The following is a 23879-nucleotide window of genomic DNA, read 5'->3' as shown; positions in this document are numbered from 1 at the left end:
CTCCTTATTATTATTATTATTATTATTATTATTATTATTATTATTATTATTATTATTATTATTATTATTATTATTATTATTATTATTATTATCATCATCATCTCGTTGGTTGTGATTGCCGTTAATTTTGCTTCACGCATCAAAATATTGATGTGATTAACACGAATTCTTATGAAATATAAGTAATAGTAATAATATATAAGTATAGAGGAGAGAAGAAGAGAAGAGAGAAAGAATAGAGATTGTATTATTCTCATCAAGGTGTGTGTTTACATGACAATACAAGTCCTATTTATAGGACAATATAATGGGCCAGTGGAATGTGTCAATGCTTAATGGACATCCACCAAATTATTCATAACACTCCCCCTTGGATGTCCATCGAGGATATATGCCTCACGAAAATTAAATCCTTTTGGGATTTTCATATAATTATCAAGTGAGATGATTTCCATGTAATCATCATTATTAAGTGGGTCATTCAAATACATATATTAAACTTAATCAATTATAAAGAAGTTCTGAATTCACTTCAAGTGAATACGCCTCTTGAAAATTGATGATAGACGTTTATCATTATTCTTTAATAATGAGTCAAACTTTAAATATTTGTATATTTTCTTTTCGCGCGAAAACTAATTTGTAATAATTATTTTCATCTTCAAGTGTATGGACTGCTGGTCCAACAACCTTTTGCTTTGCAAAGCAGGTTTAATATTGTATCAATCACGTCTATCTTTTTAGTCAATAATTTCATTGTCTATAATCTTTAATAGACTTTGATCTATGATCCTCATTGTCATTTATCACATATATAGCGCTTTACTATGTGCAAAAAATATTGTCAACGTTGACTTCATCTCGGTTCCATCATATTTTATCCATGACATAATTTATTGAGATCTCTTTATTTTCATATCTTTCAGGTACCTGATAAGTTCTTCTGGAACTCAGTCAATTATTCATATCCTCTCTTGGTCATCTTTCTTTTTAGCTCCTTTTCTTATTTGAAGATTTCCATCTTTGGAACCGATTCGCTTACCACGCTTCAGGGTGGTTAAATTTCACTTGCTTGCCCATCAAGGACATCCATTTTGATTGGAGCATTATCAGCTGTTTATTAATTTCATAGACTATGCAAATGAATTATCTTTAGAACTTTTGGTTCATACTAATTTGTAAGAGGATCAAGACGAGATAAAAATAATAATAATTTATTTCAAGTGATTCAATTGAACTTTTGGTTCACAATTTCAGCTGCTTATTCTCTCCCCCTAATATTGGGAAAACTAATTCATCATTTGAGAACCAGCCTACAGAGCTGAAAATTATATGAAGATTCATGTCAAATACATTTTCCCAATATTCTTTAAGAACCGTTCAAATGCATTATATTGGAGCAATTGCACATACACAACACATCCAAAAATGCTGATATGGGAATCATGTTTATAAACCAAAGTTCAAATTGTAAATTAGGGGAGAACTTATAATAACTTGTTGGCTTGATGCGAATCAATATCTTACATACATGTTTGAATGTTCCCAAAATATAAATTAGAAGTTATGATCTCATAAGTATCAGTCATGTGATTACTTTAGACGTCTAAAGAATGGATCTTCTAGTCCATTTTTTTTTGTATGATCATATTCTATTCGATATCGATTTCAATTGACATACGATACTTATCAAATATTTTCTAAGAATTTAGAAAATGAGATCTTAGCAAGACTATTTGAGAAAATAAACTCACAAACTTCTGGTTGTGAGTAAACATACATGTGACCAATTTAGTTGATGCATCAATTCAAGTCACAAAATATCTAAATGGTCAAAAATCTCAAATTATCAATTTCTTTTGGGAATTAGTAACCGATAAAAATTATTAGAATGAAGGAACTTCAGGCCCTTCAATATATATTTATAGTTTTTTTTTTCCCGCATCATAATAAATCCGGGATGACCCAACCGGTATTGCCAACAATAAATTTAATATGATTTGTAAACTTCTGGTTTACAATAATTTGTGCTTCAATTGCATTATTATATATAAAAGTGTAGTATAAACTTCTGGTTTATAACTTTTTCATTACACTTAATTTATCCAAAATATGTGTAGTAATATATAGAGATATCCAACATCTCTTCATTTCTTGTTTCCATATTGATATTCATATATGAATGACAAGAAGATTATACTTATGCAATCAATTGTTCTGCAAATCAACATCTCTCTTATTATTGGGCTGAATTGTTACTGTTGTCATTTATGTCCGTTTAAAAACGTTTCATCATATTAGCGAGTGAGTGCCCTTACCAATCATTGGTACATTTATATAAATGAGCTCCAAGCAAACTTCAGGTTACCACTCGAATTCTTCCTTGCAAATGGAGCCAATAAACTTTGATGACTTTACAAGTCATCTCAAATAGCCACAAATCAACGACAAACCAATATATAATAATTAAAAAAACTCTAATAATAAATCAATGCAAGGATAATTTAATACTCAATTGTCTTAATAGTTCCTCAAAATAATAATTTCAATAACAGTTTGCAAGTGAGCATTCAAATAACAACAAGACAATATAAAATTTACAAAATATTTACAAATATTCATATAAATAACATTTGGTGTAATAATTATCGTAAAAAAAAATATTTGGTGTAATAATTAACAAAATTGAGCCTAAATAAATTTCCAAATAGAACACTTTAACAAAATAATTAACATTAGTGTTACAACTTTTAAAGTAAAAGAGAGTTTCTCATATAATATTTTAGGCTCAAATCGTGAGATTATATAGTTTAAAATTATATATGATTCTCAGTTCTCACATTCAATTAACACCAAATATTTAAAAATTTCACAAAATAAATTCAAATCCTATAAACCAAAGATATGATATTAATATCAAACAAATATTCTTGAATTGAATATATAAAAAAAATATTCTGGGTATAAATTATAATTAAATTTATTTCCAAAAGAAAAAAAAATGTTTAAGGTATGAATTATAATTTTATTTCCAAAAGAAAAAATATCAATTAAATTGATTTATTATGGAAGAAAAATATTTCCTTAATAAGACACGATTCACACCTTAAGCATTGTAGTAGCTAAATTAAATCATAATAACTCAGAGGACAAAATTATCGTATAAAATAAAATGAATAAAGTATTAAGTCATACACACCTTTTATTTTAGTAACATTCAAACTTAGTATATGAAAGTAATAGGAAACATCACAATTGTCAAAAATAATGTAAATAAATAATCACTTAATTCATCATTTAAAAGGTCAAGTTGATTTCATCTTGCAAAAATCCCAGAAGTAATAGGTAGTATCACAATTACAAAAATTTGGCTAATAGAAATCACAAAAGAAATTAAACGATATGATATTTCAATTGATATTTGAAAATCTGTCAAATCAACTAGTTTTATTTTCAAAACAAATCATTTAATTTCAAATGAATCAATCATAATACTTCCTTAATCGATAATGTAATAAATTGAAAACAATAAAAGAAAGAAATAAAAGGCATTCAATTGTTTTCAATGAGATTGATTGACCAAATTAACATATGAATGACATTTTTTTTTTTGTTATTAACGGTACATATGAATGTATTAGTAGTGTACTAAATTATTGAATTCTTCTGGAATTCATACGGAATAATCTTGAGTTCTTCATGAACTACTCTTTCGAATTCTTCAGGAATTCATAAAGAATAAATTGCCTTAATAGTAGGTAAGTTAATTAGTTTCTATCTCTATTGTTAAAAGTATGACAATTGGTATATGAAAACAAAATCAATTATAAAAATAAAAAAAAGATCCATAAGGAATATATTTTTATTTTTTAAAAAAATAAAAATAAACCATTGATAGTTATATTTAAAAATAGTATTAAATATGGACATTTGTCATAATTTAGAATTTTTAACGGAAAAATCAATACGGCCATTGACCTTTGTTTTTAAGGTTATATTACTGCAGGCCGTAAAAACAAACGGTGCGATTCATGCTACATGCTTTATGTGAAATTTACTTAGCAATTGAATTTTACAATTTTATCCATTGAGTTCTTCAGGAACTATATAATAAATCACTATCAATTTACAATCATTCAAGGATGTAGGAATATTGAATTCATCTAGAATTCATTGAAGAGAAAAAAGAAGTTGTTTTATTAGTTCTTCAGGAACTATATAACACATAAAAGTATTTTGATGTGCAATCCATTAGGGATGCATGGTGATAAATGGTGATATTTCGTAAGTTCTTCAGGAACAAAATTAATTTTTTTCTAAGTTCTTCGGGAACTAAGATTATGAATTCTTCGGGAATTCATGTATTAAATGTCTAAGTTCTCCAGGAACTAAGAATAGGTTCTTTAGGAACCAAGATTATGAATTCTTCGGGAATTCATGTATTAACTTTCTAGGTTCTTCAGGAACCAAGATTATGAATTCTTAAACATGTTTATGTTCTTTTGGATGATCGAAGTGTCGATGTTTCACCATACAGGTGTTGGTCACGAAGCATAATGATGCTTCACCAGACTATTGTCGGTCACGAAACTCAAACAATATCAAAAATCCAAAAATACATATTATAAATAAATAAATAATTGATCAACATTTTATGTAATATTAATGATCAAACTGTTATGCTTCACCATACAAATGTCGGATATCACGAAGCGTAAACAACATTGAATCAATTAAATACATAAAGAAATGATGCGTATTTATTTATTTAATTTTAATTATTATTATTATTTGATCTTTATAAGTATACAAGGTTCAAACGATTCATAATCATATAATAATCAAAAATAAAAATTGCGTACCTCAGTTGGTAAGCTCGTGCTGATAACGTGTTATGAAATATAAGTAATAGTAATAATATATAAGTATAGAGGAGAGAAGAAGAGAAGAGAGAAAGAATGAAGATTGTATTATTCTCATCAAGATGTGTGTTTACATGACAATACAAGTCCTATTTATAGGACAATATAATGAGCCAGTGGAATGGGCCAATGCTTAATGGACATCCAACAAATTATTCATAACAAATTCCTAATTGACGTAGGACTTGTTGTGTTAGTTTTTTTATCTTAATTTTGTTGAAGATGGATTCCCACACTTGTAGTATTTTCCAATGGTAAATTTGCCCTTTCGAAACTTAAAATTAGCCAATGGTTCAATTACACGCCTTCAAACCCTTGCTAACCGTTGCTATATATTAACCACTGTCATAAGTTGGATAACCACCAAAGTGAACTATGGTCTTTTACTACAAGAATTGTCTATCTTTGACTATAAGAACTATGGTCTTTGACTCCAAAGTTCGATAATCGCTCTGCTCACTCTGTGATCAGCTTCACTTTACATAAATTATTACACAAACAAACATACAAAACCACACCTTTTTTGTTCACATTTTGATTTTCAGAAAAGGGGAACAATACATATGGCGCTGTTTGGATAAACAACTAATTAAGCACTTATCATATAAGTGCTTATATTTAAGTTAATTTTATAACAAATGACAACTCATAAAGTCAAATTATTTTCAAAGTTGTTTTTTTATCAAAAATGGTGAAAATAAACTTAACACAGTGGACATTTCATAAGCTTGTACATAACAAACAACCTCGGCAATATCCGAACAAAAAGCGGACGTTCCTTATTCAGTCAAACAAACAAACTTGTATATGATTGTTTCTATGTTTTTGGTATTACAAAATTTGGTTAGATATATTTTTATAGGGAGAAACTCTCTTTATACGAAAAATACTCTCAAGTTTTTATTCTCATCAGGACTATATGACTAGCTACATAAAAACAAATCATGTTTTTAATAAAAAACTAATCTTATAAATTGTAAACATATCTTAAATATTTTAAACTGAAATATAAATCTTTGCGTAAAAAAATAATATAAATCTTAAATCTTAATAATATCTATTTTAAATATAAATCTAAAATATATTTAAATATAAAATCTTAAAAAAGATATTTAGTCGATATTCTAAATAAATTGAACACATATGCACAAAAAGAAGTGGGCATTGAAATGTAATAAAAACGGAAGAGTATTACAGCTAACTACAAGAAAATCAACTAACCTGGATGCTGGTTATTGTTTCTTGTACATGAGCTGCTAATGTAATCTTCCCTAGTCAGACTTCTATAAGTTAATAATCATTATGCATGTTCCAGGATCAATTATTTTACGGAACATGTTGATTATTCTCTATTTATTGCGATAGATTTAGTTTCCTATTTATTAAAATATTTAGTTTCCTTATTTTATGATCCTCTTTTCTATATAAACTTGAACCTTATTCAACTTGGTTCAAAATCCTAGTGTTATATTTCGGTTAAGCCGTAGTCAAGGGTAACCCTAATTTACCACAAGTCTATATGATTTCTCTTGAAGGATAGGGTTTCAGAGCAATTATTTTTTGGTATTTATGTCATTGGTAAGTTCAATGGATAACATGGCATGTAATAAAGTGCAACATGTGAGGAAGGCAAAGAAGAAGCTGGATCGTCTTAAACAGGCAGAAAAGAAAAGGAGACGGCTGGAAAAAGCTCTAGCTAATTCTGCTGCCATCATATCCGAATTGGAAAAAAAGAAACAAAAGAAGAAAGAAGAACAACAAAGACTTGATGAAGAGGGTGCTGCAACTGCGGAAGCTGTTGCTCTACATGTTCTACTCGGTGAAGACGAAGATGATTCATATAATAAGGTTGACCGCAAGACCTGGGATGATTATAATCATAATCGTGAGTTCTTCATGGGTGGGAAAAGAGCTTGCTTACCGAATCTATATGGTTGCACATGGTCCGTCACTACCGAAAATGGCAAGTGGTTTATGTCGTTCAGGCCTTTCGAAAACAACATTCACGAACCAATTTACAAAGAAGCAGGATGGGATCCTACAAGACTCTCTATTGATCTTATAGCAGCACAAGCAATTAGATCACTCCAAATTGCAGAGAATGCAGATGAGGATAGGATACTCTTCTAATCGAATGCTCGAATGTCGCCAGATTAATATTATATATCGCAACTTCGCAAGTCTTGTGTTTGTCAAACAACACATTCTGCTTCAGCTGTGATTGAATGTGTTGGCAGTGTCACCATGTTTTATTCAGATTTGTTTACCTGTGTGTAGAGCTGCTAATTTTCTATGTGGAGTGATGACTTTCATACTCCAGTATTGTAGGGAAACTATACTTTTTGAGCTGGTTATCAGTGGCAATAATATGAGTGGAAGTACTTTTGAATAATGAAAAAAAAAAAGTCTGTTGTAAAATTTTTCAAATAGTAATAATTCTCTTGTTGGCGGTTTAAGTAACAGTCATGTTTTGGAGTCAGTATCCCTGGCCTAGCGGCAGTATCGTGGCTTCTGCTGTCATAGTTTGATGTTGATGTAATGCTTTTGCCAATGATATGATAAACACAAACACAGTAAATTTCATTAAGACTCAAAAGTTTCTATACACTGCCTATCTCAATCCTGTAATTACCACAAAATTTACACAGCATCTGATAGAGATACGAACACAGAAGTGGGCTTAGAAGAATTTGGGCCCAAGCCAAGAGTGTGGAAATTCTATGCTAGGAAAAAGACAAAAGGAAAGAATAATGACGTGGCCTAGGAGTTGGAGTATTTATGTGCTGTCAATGATTGAGAAGAATCATCTTAGAATTTCTGTTATTGAAAGTGGGGTCACTAGTGATAGTGATTTGGGAGCACCTAGTGCTCAGGACTGTTAGACAGTACTAGCAGTTTGTTATTTTCTATTTCCCTACAATTCCTTCTATGTACTTGAACCTTTTTATTCCATTAATATAAACAAATATCTTTTCCTGCTTCATTACATATTTGAATCAGTACAAGAATCATACCTTTTACAAATCAATATCTATCAATTGGTCCGACCTGCCGGATCTATTCCCCGGAACCAGCGATTGTTGATGCCACCGAGACGAAACACAAAACCAAAGATGGGTGATCGTGTTGATGTTTTGGAAACTCGAATGGGTACCGTTGATAACACGCTTGCTGAATTAGTTCGTCAGATGCAAACCCACTCTACCCAGATGCAAGACCACTATACCCAGATGCAACACAATAGCAATGTTCTCGCTAAGCTTAGCGAACAGATGCTTAAGCTGACTCAGAAAGATGGGAACGAAGGAGAGATCTGTGAACGACTCATCACAAGGTGAATCTCGCCTCGCCGGAAAGAAAGTAAAACTCCCTCTGTTTGATGGAGAAGACCCTGTGGCTTGGATTACGCGTGCAGAGATATATTTTGACGTGCAAAATACCGTTGATGAGATGCGTGTCAAGCTCGCCAGATTGAGTATGGAAGGTTCAACCATTCATTGGTTTAATCTTCTGATGGAGACGGAGGACGATTTGTCATGGGAGAAATTGAAACGAGCGCTAATTGCTCGTTATGGAGGACGACGACTGGAAAACCCATTTGAAGAATTATCTACCTTGAAACAGAGAGGTACGGTGGAAGAATTTGTGGAATCGTTTGAGTTACTCTCATCTCAAGTAGGGAGGCTTCCAGAAGAACAATACCTGGGTTACTTTATGAGTGGGTTAAAACCCCAGATCCGGAGGCGTGTTCGTACATTAAATCCTCGTAATCGGATGGAAATGATGCGAATAGCTAAGGATGTTGAAGGTGAACTGAAAGACGACGCTGACGTTGAGGTAGAGCGTCGTAAGAAAAACAATTATGAGAGATTGGGCCGGGTCGATGAAATGTAGAAATGGGTCACAGCCCAAGGAAAATACACGTGTGTCTAACACGGGTGGATCGTACCCGAATTCTAAGACGGGTTCTAATGGATCAAATGCGAATTCATCAATGAGTTCGACGGCGCGAAACAGCGAAGGAAAACAACTATCAGGAGGTTCCGATAGATGGAGAGGATTTCGCAGTTTTCAAAATAGCGAAGTTGAGGAGAGAAGAAGCAAAGGATTATGTTTCAAATGTGGTGGTAAATGGCATCCTACCATGCACAATTGTCCTGAAAGATCTCTTAGAGTCTTGATTTTGGGAGAAGGTGAAACATTAAATGAAGAAGGTGAAATTGTGAGGTTGGAGGAAGTGGAGGATGAAAGTGACGAAGAAGAGGAGGTGGAATGTAAGTTGATGAGAGTTTTGGGTAGCATGGGTGAGTCTCACACCATGAAAGTAGGAGGAAGGATTCAGAACGTGGAGCTGCTTGTGTTGATCGATAGTGGTGCTAGCCACAATTTTATTTCTCCTAAAGTAACCACTGCTTTAGGGTTGGCTATCACACCTACTACAACTAGAAACATCAAACTGGGTGATGGTCACAAGGTGCCAACAACAGGAATGTGTAAAGGGGTGAAGATGAAGGTGGGAGAATTTGAAATAGTAGTGGATGCGTTTGTGTTGGAATTGGGAGGTATGGATATGGTGCTGGGAGTTGCTTGGTTAAGTACGTTAGGAAAGGTAGTGATGGATTGGAAAGCAATGACAATGCAATTTTCTGTGAAAGATAAAGAGGTGCAGTTACAGGGTTTGTGCCATAAGCTGATCAAACAAAGTTATCTGAATTCTTATTTGGAGGATACTTATAGAGGTGAAATGTTAGACTTGTGGTGGGCACAAGTTAATGCTATGGAAACTGCTGTTGATACTAACATTCATAATGAATTCAGCTGTATTCTTAATAAGTTTACAGAGGTGTTTAAAGATCACATCCAACTACCTCCAGAGAGAAGTCAAGTGCACCACATTAATCTTCAACCTGGTCAAGGTGCAATCAATGTCAGACCTTATCGTTATCCTCATCATCAGAAGGCAGAAATAGAGAAACAAGTGTCTGAATTGTTAGCAGCAGGAGTGATCAGACCTAGCATGAGTTCTTTTTCAAGTCCTGCGATATTGGTGAAAAAGAAAGACAAGAGCTGGAGGATGTGCATTGATTACAGGGCACTAAATAAGGCCACAATTCCAGATAAGTATCTCATTCCTATAGCAGATGAGCTATTAGATGAACTATATGGAGCCACTATTTTCTCAAAAATTGATCTAAAGTCTGGATACCATCAAATTAGAATGCATGAAAATGATATTGATAAGACTGCTTTTAGAACACACAATGGTCATTATGAGTACTTAGTAATGCCATTTGGGTTGATGAATGCTCCGGCTACTTTTCAAGCCACAATGAATGACATTTTTAGACCTTATTTAAGGAAGTTTGTCTTAGTTTTCTTTGATGACATCTTAATTTACAGCAAAGATGTTGAGGAACACAAAAATACACAAAAATCATTTACAGTTAGTGTTGTCTGTCCTTGTTGATAACTGTTTTGTGGCTAATAAGGCCAAGTGTCAGTTTGGTAATAGTCAAATAGATTACCTTGGTCATATTATTTCTGGGAAGGGTGTTGCAGTAGATCCCACCAAAGTCCAATGTATTCTAAAATGGCCTAAACCAACAAATGTGAAGGGAGTTCGTGGGTTTTTAGGGCTCACAGGTTATTATAGAAAATTTGTTAAGAATAATGGCAAAATAGCAAAACCACTCACTAAATTAACAAAAAAAGATAATTTTCATTGGGGAATTGAAGCTGAAAAAGCTTTTGTCGAAATGAAACAAATCATGACTTCACCTCCTGTCTTGATTTTACCAAATTTTTCTATTCCATTTGAGGTGGAATGTGATGCTGCTGGTAGAGGCATTGGGGCTGTATTAATGCAACATAAACAACCCATTGCTTTCTTTAGTAAAGCTTTGTCTGAGGGCAATCTTGCAAAATCTGTATATGAGAAAGAATTGATGGCATTAGTGCTTAGTATACAACACTGGAGACATTATCTTTTGGGCAGAGAATTCATTGTGTACACAGATCATAAAAGTCTGAAACACTTTCTACAACAGAGAATCTCTTCTCCAGATCAGCAATGTTGGCTGGCCAAACTATTAGGCTACCAATTTGAAGTCAAATACAAACCAGGTCCTGAAAATAGAGCCGCTGATGCTCTGTCCAGATGCTTTGATGTGGGAGAAATGAACACTATCATTTCCTTCCCTTTGTGGTCTGACAGACAGCAGCTGTTAGATGAATTGGCTCAGGATGTGTATATTCAAAAGCTAGTGCAGGAAGTTCAAAACTCTCCTACTTCTAGACCTGGTTTTCACATTAAACAAGGGGTATTACTTTATCATGATAGATTGGTGATTTCACCAAATTCTCCTTCTATTCCTTGGCTTTTGGAGGAATTTCATAATACCCCTAGTGGAGGGCACTCAGGGTTTCTCAGGACATATAGGAGATTGGCTGATTCCTTATATTAGGTGGGGATGCAGAAGAGTGTAAGGAATTATGTCAGATCCTGTGATGAGTGTCAGAGACAAAAGTATAGTGCTACATCTCCAGGAGGACTACTTCAGCCATTGCCCATTCCTAACAATGTTTGGGAAGATCTATCTATAGATTTTATCACTGGCTTACCAAAATCTAAAGGGTATGAAGTTATGCTAGTAGTGGTGGACAGACTATCTAAATACAGTCATTTCATCTTATTAAAACACCCTTATACTGCTAAATCAATTGCTGAGATATTTATGAAAGAAGTGGTCAGACTCCATGGTGTCCCTAATTCAATCATCAGTGACAGGGATCCTTTATTTGTGAGTCATTTCTGGTTGGAACTGTTTAAATTGCAGGGTACCAAACTCAAAATGAGCTCAGCTTATCATCCAGAGACTGATGGACAAACTGAAGTCATCAATAGATGTTTTGAAAGCTACTTGGGGTGCTTTGCTTCTGATCATCCAAAGACTTGGTCCTTCTGGATATCTTGGGCTGAATATTGGTACAATTCTACTTTTCATGTTTCCATAGGAAAGACTCCTTTTGAAGTAGTTTATGGAAGGAAACCTCCTCCTTTACTGAGATTTTTGTCAAATGAAACAAAGGTGGCAGCAGTGGCCTTAGAATTGAGTGAAAGGGATGAAGCTTTGAGTCAACTCAAACTACATCTTCTTAGGGCTCGAGAGCAGATGGCCATTTATGCTAATAAAAAGAGAAGGGATTTATCTTTTGAAGAAGGGGAATGGGTCTTTCTGAAACTAAGACCTCATAGACAACATTCAGTAGTAAGAAGAATGCATCAGAAATTGGCTGCTAGGTTCTATGGACCTTTTCAAATTATTAAAAAAATAGGTGCTATAGCTTACAAATTGAATCTGCCACCAGAGTCAAGAATACATCCAGTATTCCATATTTCTTTACTGAAACGTGCTTTAGGGAATTACCAAGCACAGGGTGACTTGCCAAAAGACTTGGAAATAGCTGAAGAAGATGATATTTATCCATATAAGATTTTGGGAACAAGATCTATTATGCAGGGTGATGCTGAAATACAACAGAGTTTAGTCCAATGGAAAAATAAGCCTGTTGAAGATGTAACTTGGGAGAACAATGAAATTCTGCGTGGTCAGTTTCCTCAATTTTGCCTTGAGGACAAGGCATTTTCTAAGGAGGAGGGATTTGATAGAGATACGAACACAGAAGTGGGCTTAGAAGAATTTGGGCCCAAGCCAAGAGTGTGGAAATTCTATGCTAGGAAAAAGACAAAAGGAAAGAATAATGACGTGGCCTAGGAGTTGGAGTATTTATGTGCTGTCAATGATTGAGAAGAATCATCTTAGAATTTCTGTTATTGAAAGTGGGGTCACTAGTGATAGTGATTTGGGAGCACCTAGTGCTCAGGGCTGTTAGACAGTACTAGCAGTTTGTTATTTTCTATTTCCCTGCAATTCCTTCTATGTACTTGAACCTTTTTATTCCATTAATATAAACAAATATCTTTTCCTGCTTCATTACATATTTGAATCAGTACAAGAATCATACCTTTTACAAATCAATATCTACAGCATCCAACTGCATAAAAGGCAAATGCTATTACCAAATGAATCATAAAAGAACCTGAATAACTACGGAAGTGGAAGCTTCCCCGCAAATAACTTGCATATATCTCTCAAGATTTCATAATAATTAACTGATATAAACATCCTCAATTGCATAAGAAACATCCACCAACAAGTGTCTGATGATATCTTATACAAAGAAGATAGTAAAAGCAAACTCTTCAAGATCAATGTAATCTCAATAATCACACATTACTATAATCTTCGAAAGATCAAGAATAAACTTCTAATCTTGTTGATGTTGTGCTACTTCTAATCTCTTTAAAAAAGTAGCAAACAAAATAAAAAAGGTGACAAATATATAAAACAAAAATAGATAGATAAATTGAATCACAAGTAACCAGACACTCTTCAAGATCAAAGTAATCTCAACAATCACACATTACTATAATCTTATTTTGCTTTTCAAAAAAGAGAACAAGAACAAAACATAACCTTGATAGCTAAACATAAACGTTTATCATATAAGCTATAAACTGTTTTCATAAGCTATCCTAAGAGCTTGTGATAATAAGCTGAAAACAACATTGTCATACATTGTTCATATAAGCTCTTAAAAAAATCTAACAAGTGTTTATATCAGTAAACAAGCGATACTATGAAGAATTTGATGCAATGTTGGGAACAAAGCCGGCACTAAGAAGCCGCTCGACATACTTACCAAGAATATCAACTTCAAGATTCACTTTTTGACCAACCTTCTTCAAAGGAACAACAATCTTATTCTGAGTATAAGCAACCAACATGAAATTAAAACAACTTTCATCATCAAAAACATCAACCACAGTTAAACTAGTACCATCAACAGCAATAAACCCTTTAGGCACAATATATTTCAGCAATTTTTTCTCAACCCTAACTTTCACCCACAAAGAATCTCCTTCAGGAATCATAGAAACAATCTCACCCGTGCCATCCACGTGACCCTGAACAAAATGTCCACCCATTCTACTAACCGGGGTCACTGCCCTTTCAAGATTCACCGGCGATCCAGGTTCGAGTTCCGAAAGTGATGTCTTTCTCAGCGTCTCCGGTGCCAAACCAACGGTGAAATCGGAAGTTTCTGTATCGAATTCTGTTACGGTAAGACATGTGCCGTTGACGGCGATGCTGTCGCCGAGACAAACGCCGTTTAGGACTGTGTTTGCGTCGACTTTTAAGTCGAAACCACCGCCGCCGTTAGATGATACTCCGATTTGTTTGACGGTGCCGATTTCTTCAACGAGGCCGGTAAAGAGACATTGGATATTGAGAGCGTTGGTGCGGTGGGTGGTGATGGGTTTGCGTGTGGATTTAAGGAAGATACGAAGAGGGGATTGAGGTTTGAATCGGAGATTGGTGATTTGGGAATGGTGGAATCTGTGGGAAATTGCAGCGGTGATTGTTGGGGTTTTGGTTGTTGAGGTAACGGAAAATGAAGAAGAAGCCATTTTAGTTGTCTGGTTTGATAGTTAGAAAGAGAGGATGAAACGATGTTTGTGCTTTATGGTGTATTTGATCGCATAATTGTGAAATTTAGAGGGTTAAAATGGCACTATTGAAATTTTATGAGCTAAAATCGCAGGTTTGCGGCATTATGCTCAAAGTACCGATGGCCATCATGTAAGTGAATAATTTTTAATTAATATATTTGATTCTTATCACTAAGTCATGCCATAAGTGTCATTCTCCAAACGGGACGGGGTAATTTAAATTTTTGAGTAGGTTGGGTGACAGATCGGCCATAGAAGTACTCTGGGCAGTGGCGGTACTAGGGTGGGGTTGAGGGTGGCCACGGCCCTCCCCCACCCCAAAAAAGTAATTTTTTTTATAGGTGTATTATTAATTCAAATATATTATTGATGATTTTAAGAAATTTTATACACGTATTTGTACAAAATATTAATGTAAATATTTGTTTACAGTTTATTTTTAATGACTATAAGAAACTCAACATATATATTAGTTCAAAGTATTAGTGCAAATATTAGTTTATATTCTATTATTCATGATTTTCACTCTGTATATATACGTAGAGTATTATTTTTAAGTTATATAGTTTAATTTTATAATAATGAACTTTGATTTTGTTCGTCCAAAAATAACACATACCTGATTGAATTTATAATATTTAGTAAAATTAACTGAACCAACATATATAAATAGGTTCTGGGTTCGATCTCCAGCTCATTGTAAACAAAAAAAATGTATATAAATATGAACATAACATCTTATTTGCTTCAAAAAAAATCTTATTTGAACACAAATTTGACCAACATATATTTTTATATATAATATTATTTTTGTATTTAATTTGTATATTAAAAAAATTGTGGCCCCCCTAAATTATTTTTTCTGGTTCCGCCACTGACTTCGGGCCCTTGGAGTGTCTAAATGGTATAAGTGTGTGCACTCGCACGCGCATATGCGGGTGCGCGCTTGTGTGTAAAATGCCTAACTTATTTTTCATATTTGATTCTTCTCCGTTCAATGCAGATCAATGCATTATCTTTGTGTAAAATAACATACATAAAAAAGAGAGAATCTTTTCTGTTTGGTTTATCATAGAAATACTAAAGAGAGAAGGATTGACCCATCGGATCCACCATTATCCCAAAAGAGAGAGAAAATTGCTTTTTTCGCCCCCCATGTTCCTCTTAAACTCCCCAAAAATCCCAAAATAACTTTGAATTTGGGGGGTTTAGGAAGCTATGGATCCTAGGATCCGAAATATATTATGTGTGGTTCGTGGGATCCGAAACAAGCCAATTATATATGGGAACACATTTTTTTTTGGGGGGGGGGGGGGGGGGGCGAAAATTGTGCTTATACGTTGGTTTGGAGTCTACAATCCAAAACCAATTATGTTCGGATACTGCGAACCGAAATGGTCACGAAAATCACAGGTTTGGATCCTGCGAACCGAAATGGTCATGAAAATCACAGGTTTGGAGTGTACAGTCCAAAATCAAGTTTTCTGCAGAAATTTTTTTATGTTCGGATTCTGCGAACCGAAATGGTCACGAAAATCACAGGTTTGGATCCTGCGAACCGAAATGGTCATGAAAATCACAGGTTTGGATCCTGCGAACCAAAATGGTCACTAAAATTACAGGTTTGGAGTGTACAGTCCAAAATCAAGTTTTCTGTAGAAATTTTTTTACAGTTTTGCAGGCCAACATTATGCATGTTCGGAATTTGCAGTGTTAACCAAAATATTTGCGGGTTCAACTACATTAGGTTGTGCAATGTCGGGTTCATCGATGTTCGGTTTCATTTCAAACGGAGGTTCGGCCATCACAAACCCTACCTATCACAATAAATTTCAAAATTTTAAAAAGCTGTCCAGTTTGGCATGTGGGATCCGAAATGGGTTCGGATTGTATGAGTCAAACGCGACTGCGATCATAAAACCATGAAAATTGAAAAAATTAACGGTTTAAAGTGCTTATTACCTCTTGTATGACTCCGATTGAGTATTGCGCCCCTCTTTGAGTGAATAAACGTTGCTTTCAAGTCTCTGATACGCCAAAAAAATCGCCCTAGCTCCAAAGCTCCCAATTGAGTGTCCAAGTGGTTATGAAAGTGCAACTTCTGAAATATAGGCTATATAGACTCTATTCGGATCCTACACACCGAATATGAGCGTTTCCGGTTGGTAGAATCCGAAATGATGCAAAATTTTAAAAATCAAAGGATTTCGGATTGTACAGTCCAAAATCAAGTTTTCCTGGGCAAATCATTAACGATGTACAAGTCAGACATAGCCAGCCAAATGGCTTGTTTAAACTGGTTTCGGATTGTATGGTCCATATCAAACAAGTTTCGGCTTCCATACTCCAAAATCGTTAAAAATAAGGACGTTCGGATTGTACAGTCCAAACCCAGGTTTTCCTGGGCAAAACATCACATACAAGGCAGGCATAACCAGCCAATTGCTTGTTTAAACTGATTTCGGATTGTATGGACCATAACAAATAAATTTCGGATTCTAGAGTCCAAACGTATTTATAGGGTCAAAATGGTCACTTTGGGGGTTGGAGGAAACAATGGGGAAAAAAGCAATTTTCAAAGAGAGAAGTGTTGTTTTTCTACAATTCCTGATTTTTTCCGTCTTCTCAAATTGAACCACACAATCCACATGTTACAAGTCATCTTTTGCAAAGCTTAATTTTTTTTATTTCTTTTTTGAACGCCTTTGCAAAGCTTAATTACCAATTATATCCCGCGCAAAATATATGGAGAACTAGAAGCAAAAAAAAAACTTTGATTGAGCTAAAAATGTAACACAAGAACACGTACAAACAATGAATTCAACATTTCAACCCGAGCAGAACTGGAATTTGGAAACGTGTTTTGCTATAAATAGACCTAAAAATATAGATAGATAAAATAGCCTAAAAACAGGGTTGAGTATCGCCATTTGAAAGTCTAAAATCCGAATATTGTGTATCGTAATGTAATTTATGCAAATAATGAAGGAAAATGTGAACGATTAGGTTGCCTGCTGTTTAATCCAGATACTATATGTGTATCATTATCCATTCCGTAATTAATTTTTTTGCCTTTTAGCATTTGAGAATGAATGAAATTGCTTTTAGGTGTCTAATTATCAAAATGAATTTTAATTATAAGGGCAAATAGATAGATAGAAGAGAGGGCAAAAAAGGAAGAAAATGAGTTTATTAAAGAAGAATTGATTTGAGACTCCCCGCAGAAGTTAAGATATGAAGCTTCTTCTAAAATTGTTTTGGAAGACTTTGCTCTTCTCTATTAAGTAGTATTAACTGTACCTTTGTCAAATTTATTCTATCCTCCAAAGTTCAAGGCATATATTATGCTATAGTAAACAACATTAGGAATACACATAATCGATTTTAGGCTTTCAAATGGTGTAGGGATAGCAATTTGACCCATACTCAGAGGGTACCCGCAAAAATTACTCACAACGGGTAGGGTAAAAACCCGCATTTTGGGTACGGACACGGGTATGAGTAATTACCCGCAAAAATGAAAGGGTATGGGTGCGGGTACGGGTACCTTAGTACCCACCCCGCCCCATACCCGCATAATATATATTTATTTATTTTATTTATATTATTATATAATAATATACGTAAATCAATTTAAAACAATATAACACTATTAAACTATTATATATTTTTAATAAAAATATTTATTTATAACATAATACAAAAATAATGTGAATATTTAACATAAATATGACCTTAACATAAGGTTAATACTAATTATTTTTTTTATAATTTTCACAAGTCAATATTAAAATCTTTGAAATTTTTTTAATTCTATTAAAATAATATGATATTTTATAATTGATCAATTTTTTTTTAGTAAAAATGCGAGTAACGGGTGTGGGTACTTAAGTACCCATAGGGTATGGGGACGGGGGCAAAAGTTGTTACCCGCATAGGTATGGGGATGAGTACGGGTATTTTTTCAATCCGCGTGTATGAGGATGGGTACTATAGTACCCTACCCATACCCTACCCATTGTCATCCCTAAAATGGTGATACGCAACCCTGTTTTGGAGTCTATTTTATCAATCTATCTATGTATAGCTATAATTTCAAAACACGTTTTCTTTTAAGGGAAATGCTTTTAAGGGAAATGCTTCCTTTGTACGAATCAATGTATGTATGTATGTATGTATGTGAATACTACCAATGTAACACGTTTTAACTTTTTTTTTCATTTCAGGGTCGTTTTTAAGATTTTGGGTGTCTTATGCAAGTTATAATTTTGGTGTTACATTTTTTTATAAGTCATATAAAATTATATAATGTGAAAGAAAAGTTAAATATTAAACTTTCAATTGTTAAAATCTCTCTGATAACTTTTAGTTCTTCAAATGGATTTCACTATCAATATCATAAAAGTGTAAGTCTATTTTAAAATTGAGTTATTTTAACACACGCACGTTAGCTACTTTCAATAGTTATTTTATTTATTTATTTTAACACACGCACGCATATTACACACATTAAGTAAAAAAAAAATGGTGCCCCTAAAAAATTGGTGTGCCTTGTGTCGTGAAAGAGTGAAAGATTGGAATGGAAGATTGGAAGGAAACTTATATATAAAGGATGGCATAGCATCCGTAATTCCGTATTACTACTAGGTGGTCGTACAGCGCATTCATCGTTCGAAATTCCACTGCAATTTAATGAGACATCAATATATAATTTTGATAAAAAGAGCGACAAAGCTGATTTGTTCAGAAAAACCAAGTTGATCATTTGGGACGAAGAACCTATGATGCATTGTTGGTGCTTTGAGGCTTTTGGCAAGTCATTATGTGATATTATGTCTTACAAAATGGTATATCAGTTGTTTTGGGGGTGATTTTAGACAGGTTTTACCGATTACTAGTAAAGGATGTAGACGAGACATGATGGCAGCCGCCATCAATTCGTCAAAGTTATGGGCTCTTTGCAAAATTTTGAAGCTTACAACAAATATGCGTTTAAGCGCTTCGACTGTTCATGCTATAAGCAAATTGAAATAAAAATATTTGCCGAATGAATTCTTTCAATCGGTAATGGAAATAGGCCCGCAGATGAGGGTGAAAAATTAGTTTGAATATTCTTGCGCTCTCTTATTGATTTTGCATATCCAGATTTTATTTTTAGATATGAAGAAGAAATCCAATTTTTTTAAAGAGCGTGGTATACTTGCCCCAACTTTGTATACAGTCGAGCATGTTAATGAGTGTCTTTTATTGTTAGTCCCTAGAAGTGAGCAAGAATATATTAACTATGTTTCGGTTTGTAGATTAAATGAATATAACGATATACAAAAGGAATGGTTCACACCCGAATTCTTAAATGATATTAAGTGTTTCGACATTCCAAATCACAAATTGATATTTAGGGTGCGTTTGATCTGCTAAAAAAAAGGGACTGGACAAGACAACTCCTGTTGTACTATGTTTGATTTTAAAATTGTTCCTGGTACTGGACAAACTGGGGGCCAATAGAAACTAGACAAAACTTGAAATTCTTGTCCCCCACAGAACCACGGGACAACTTTTTGTCATCAGCACAAGTTGTCTAAAATACCAAAATAACCTTTTGTCCACCAAACATCGTACAACACAAAGTTTGTTCAATACCTTAAACGTTTGTCTTGTGCTGTTCTGTCTTGTACTGTCCTGTACTGTTCTGTCCAGTATTTATATTTTGCAGATCAAACGGACCCTTAAAGTTGAATGCCCGGTGATGTTGATGAGGAATATTGATCAGGCTGTAGAGTTGTGCAATGAAACTAGATTAATCATTGATGTTCTTGGAAAACATTTTATTGGTGCAATCGTCGTTACTGAAAAAATGTGGGTGATAAAATCATTATTCCAAGCTTGAATTTGATACAAAGTGACCCTGAATTATCTTTCAAGTTTCCGATAAGACAAATTTCATTGACCTTATGTTTTGCAATGACTATAAATAAGAGTCGGGGCCAGTCACTTTCTCATGTCGGCATATATCTTCCTAAACCAGTATTCACTCATTGATAATTATATGTCGCTTTGTCTATAGTCACATCAAAGAATGGTCTAAAGATATTGATATTAGATGAAGTAAATCAAGTGTGCAGTGAGACCACTAATGTAGTTTATCATGAGGTTTTAATAATGTACAATAGTGTTTGTTTCTTTATTTTTTGTCTTAGTGTTTGTTTCTTTGTAATACAATTTGATGGTCAAATGGGTTATTGCATTTCTCTCTTATTTTTTATCATTTAAATTATTCATCTCTCTTTTTCTACATTTTTAGGAAATTCGACTCAATTCTTCTAAATCAAGTAAAATATTATATTGAGTATAAAACCTACAAATGTCATATGTTTGTCTAAATGCTATTTTTTTATAGTTCAAAAAATAATGCAGTTCCCAGCCGGTGCGTATGGAGAAACATTTGTTGAAAGATGTCAACCCCTTAAATAAATATCAGTTACCTTGAGTGGATTAATCTCTTAAGTTACGCGTATGTGATGAGTTAAATTAATTTTAAATAACTAATTTAGACGAAATTCTATCCCGTGCTTGGCACACGGGTGTCCAAACTAGTTATTTTTATGTATCAAATAGTTTGTTAATTATTACTAACTATTAACCACCTATCAAGCACGAACTCCGACACGGACATTGCGACACGACACTGACACTGACATGAACACGGAGGCACCGTTAATGTAAAAAATATAGGACACCGACACGACACCGCTACATATTTATTAAAGATATAAATTGAAAATCAAAATATTTATACATGTAAATATAAGTTGAGCAAGTTATTTCTTAAAAAAAATTAAATATTTTACATTTATTTATTCATCTATTATCGAAAAAACTAAAATTATTGTAATTAAAATGTAATCTCTATAATTCCTCATTGATCAATATTGTTGTTTCGACGCATCTTTAACTCTTGTAGATATGTCTGATATGTGCCTAAGAAGAGTATACGTGAAGAAAAAACAATTATTTTGGGGACACTTGTCCGACACATGTCGTGTGAGTCTCTTACAGGTGTCGGACACCGATCAAAGGAATGTCAAAGTTAAGGAAAAACTGACTTTTTTAGACACCGGTCTGACTTATCCGACACGTGTCGTACGAGTGTCATACGAGCGTCGAACACCGACACGTGTCGGACACCGCGACACGCACGATCATAGATCTACGTGCTTCATATTTGACCATACATATTTTACCCGTGCGTCACATTGCTTGAATAATTTTTTGTATATCAATACAATTATTATTTTTGTTTTAAAGAACTAAACAAACTTTGCATATATTTTTTTGTATTGGACACTTTCATCAAAACTATATTTTAAATTAAAGATACTATATTTAATTTTCGTTTGCAAGTTCTCATTTAACCAAATTTAAGTATCCTAGTATTTTAATGAACTATATTTTGTGGCTCATTGGGGAAGTTTGTGGAGTTGGAAAGAATCTCATAGAAATCAAACTTTTGTGTGGATTTCTGTTCATGAGCGTCTTTTAACGAATTGTCGAAGAAGCAAATGGAGAAGTGGAATCTCACCCACATATCCTATGTGTGGGAATGAAGACGAAACAAACATCCATGTTTTGAGGGACTACATACACGCAACCCAAATTTGGATAAGAATAGTGGCCTCTAATCACATTACTAATTTATTTTTTTTTGACTTGCGGGGACTGAATTTTTGATAATATGGTGGGAGCCCACAATAAAGAATGACAGACTATTTTCATGGTAGCGTGCTAATACTTGTGGACGTGGAGAAACGAGAGTATCTTTGAAGATGATTTTCGACGTTTCAACAACCCAACTCATGTGATTCACAACAAGCCCGTTTCTATGATTTTGGTGGCCTATGGGCAAATTTATTATTTGGGCCTAATTTGAATTCTTAAAAAACATTGAATTCAACTGCTAAAATCTATTTTTTTAATGAAATTACTTTCATGTCAACAACCACTAAAAAGTAATTGATTCTAAAATATTCTTTAGGTGATTGTATTCCTCATCATTATCATTTTCGTCACATTAACTTTTCCTAAAGTTACAATGTTTTGTTGGAAGTGTGCACTCTATACTTATATATCAAATGCAAGACTTTTGACAATGTACATGCTAGATGAAAAATCTTCATTTATATATTTCTCAAAGTACAACATTATACCCTCCACTTTTTTTCATTATTATTGTAACTCCAACACACGTTTAATTTAGATTGCAACTTAGAATGATATATCATTGTAAATATAAATAATTATTCCTAACGATGTATTATTGTAAATATAAATCTAAAATATATTTAAATTTAAAATCTTCAAAATCTATTTAGGCATATTATTTTTAACCATTAGAATTTTTGGTATTTAGGATGTATTTGGAATAGCTTATTTTTGAGATTATACAAAACAACTCATGCAAATAAATAAGTTTTTATTATGTTAATTTATAAGTTCCAACTAATATAAATTGTATTTTTATAAGCTATTTTTTTCATAAACTACATTGACAAATTTATAATAATACATAAAAAAAATTATTTATTTGTATAAGTTGTTTTCATAAGTTCAAAAATAAGTATTTCAAACGGGCCCTTATTTATTTTATTTGTTTTGACATATATAATATGGAAAAAGCTAATGTATGCCCTTGAGGCACTTGATAATTAATGTACTATTAAAAGTAATCTGGTATTGAAATTTGTGCGTTCCATATTCTTTTTTTGAAGAAATGCATTCCATATTCTTATGAGTCAAACATTGTTGTTTTCAAGATAATATTATTATTTAAAATATGCTTAAAATGTGCCCTAAGGGCACATGTTAGCATTATCCACATAATATTAATATACCCATAAAAAATTATTTTGGGACCCTAATTTGTAGGGGCCTAGGTCCGCCCTCTCTCAGATATGACGATGATTCTTAAGATGACAATGAAAATTGATAGATGCGAGCAGACTCATTTGAATGGTTGGCTTAAACAAAGTGATGTTGTTTTATTAGTTGGAAGCAGCCTCGAGAAGGATGGATCAAACTCAATTGTAATGTTGCTCATAAAAGTTCTATTAATCTTTCAAGGTGTGACGATCTTCTTCGAGACAACAATGATATATGTTTAAGTAGTTTTGTCTGTAGAACTAGCTCTTGTGATGCTCTCTACGCTGAGATGTGGAACATGTTCATCGAAATAGATTTGGCTAGAAAACAAGGAATTACTCATCTTCAAGTGGAAAATGATTCAAAAGTGTTAGTTGAAATGGTAACATGAAACTGCAAAGTCAACGGAAATATTCCTACATTGGACGTATTCGTGATCTTTTTAACATGAATTGGGATGTCCAAAT

The 23879-nt window shown here is 33.4% G+C and overlaps 2 protein-coding genes and 1 pseudogene across 3 annotated transcripts; 2 read left to right on the top strand and 1 right to left on the bottom strand.

Annotated features, from left to right (window-relative positions):
* The window catches only part of LOC123914818, a 51526-nt pseudogene extending 27723 nt beyond the window's left edge, over positions 1 to 23803 (top strand).
* LOC123917720 lies at positions 6492 to 7068 on the top strand. Its single transcript, XM_045969529.1, has one exon. The coding sequence runs from the start codon at positions 6492 to 6494 to the stop codon at positions 7050 to 7052; it is 561 nt and encodes a 186-aa protein (XP_045825485.1). The 3' UTR covers positions 7053 to 7068.
* On the bottom strand, positions 7857 to 14683 carry LOC123917717 (riboflavin synthase). Of its 2 annotated transcripts, XM_045969522.1 has the most exons (3): positions 13686 to 14683; positions 12948 to 12977; positions 7857 to 10847 (listed from the first exon to the last, which is right to left on the bottom strand). In XM_045969522.1, the coding sequence occupies exons 1-2, from the start codon at positions 14452 to 14454 to the stop codon at positions 12958 to 12960; spliced, it is 789 nt and encodes a 262-aa protein (XP_045825478.1). In that variant the 5' UTR covers positions 14455 to 14683; the 3' UTR covers positions 7857 to 10847; positions 12948 to 12957. The 2 variants fall into 2 exon arrangements, with proteins under 2 accessions (XP_045825478.1, XP_045825479.1); XM_045969523.1 differs by lacking the exon at positions 7857 to 10847 and having other exon boundaries at positions 11120 to 12977; positions 13686 to 14662.
* Positions 23804 to 23879: the final 76 nt, after the last annotated feature.

The sequence above is a fragment of the Trifolium pratense genome, linkage group LG3 (assembly GCF_020283565.1).
Source record: "Trifolium pratense cultivar HEN17-A07 linkage group LG3, ARS_RC_1.1, whole genome shotgun sequence".
Classification (NCBI taxonomy): domain Eukaryota; kingdom Viridiplantae; phylum Streptophyta; class Magnoliopsida; order Fabales; family Fabaceae; genus Trifolium; species Trifolium pratense.
This window is presented reverse-complemented; position numbering and strand designations above follow the sequence as displayed.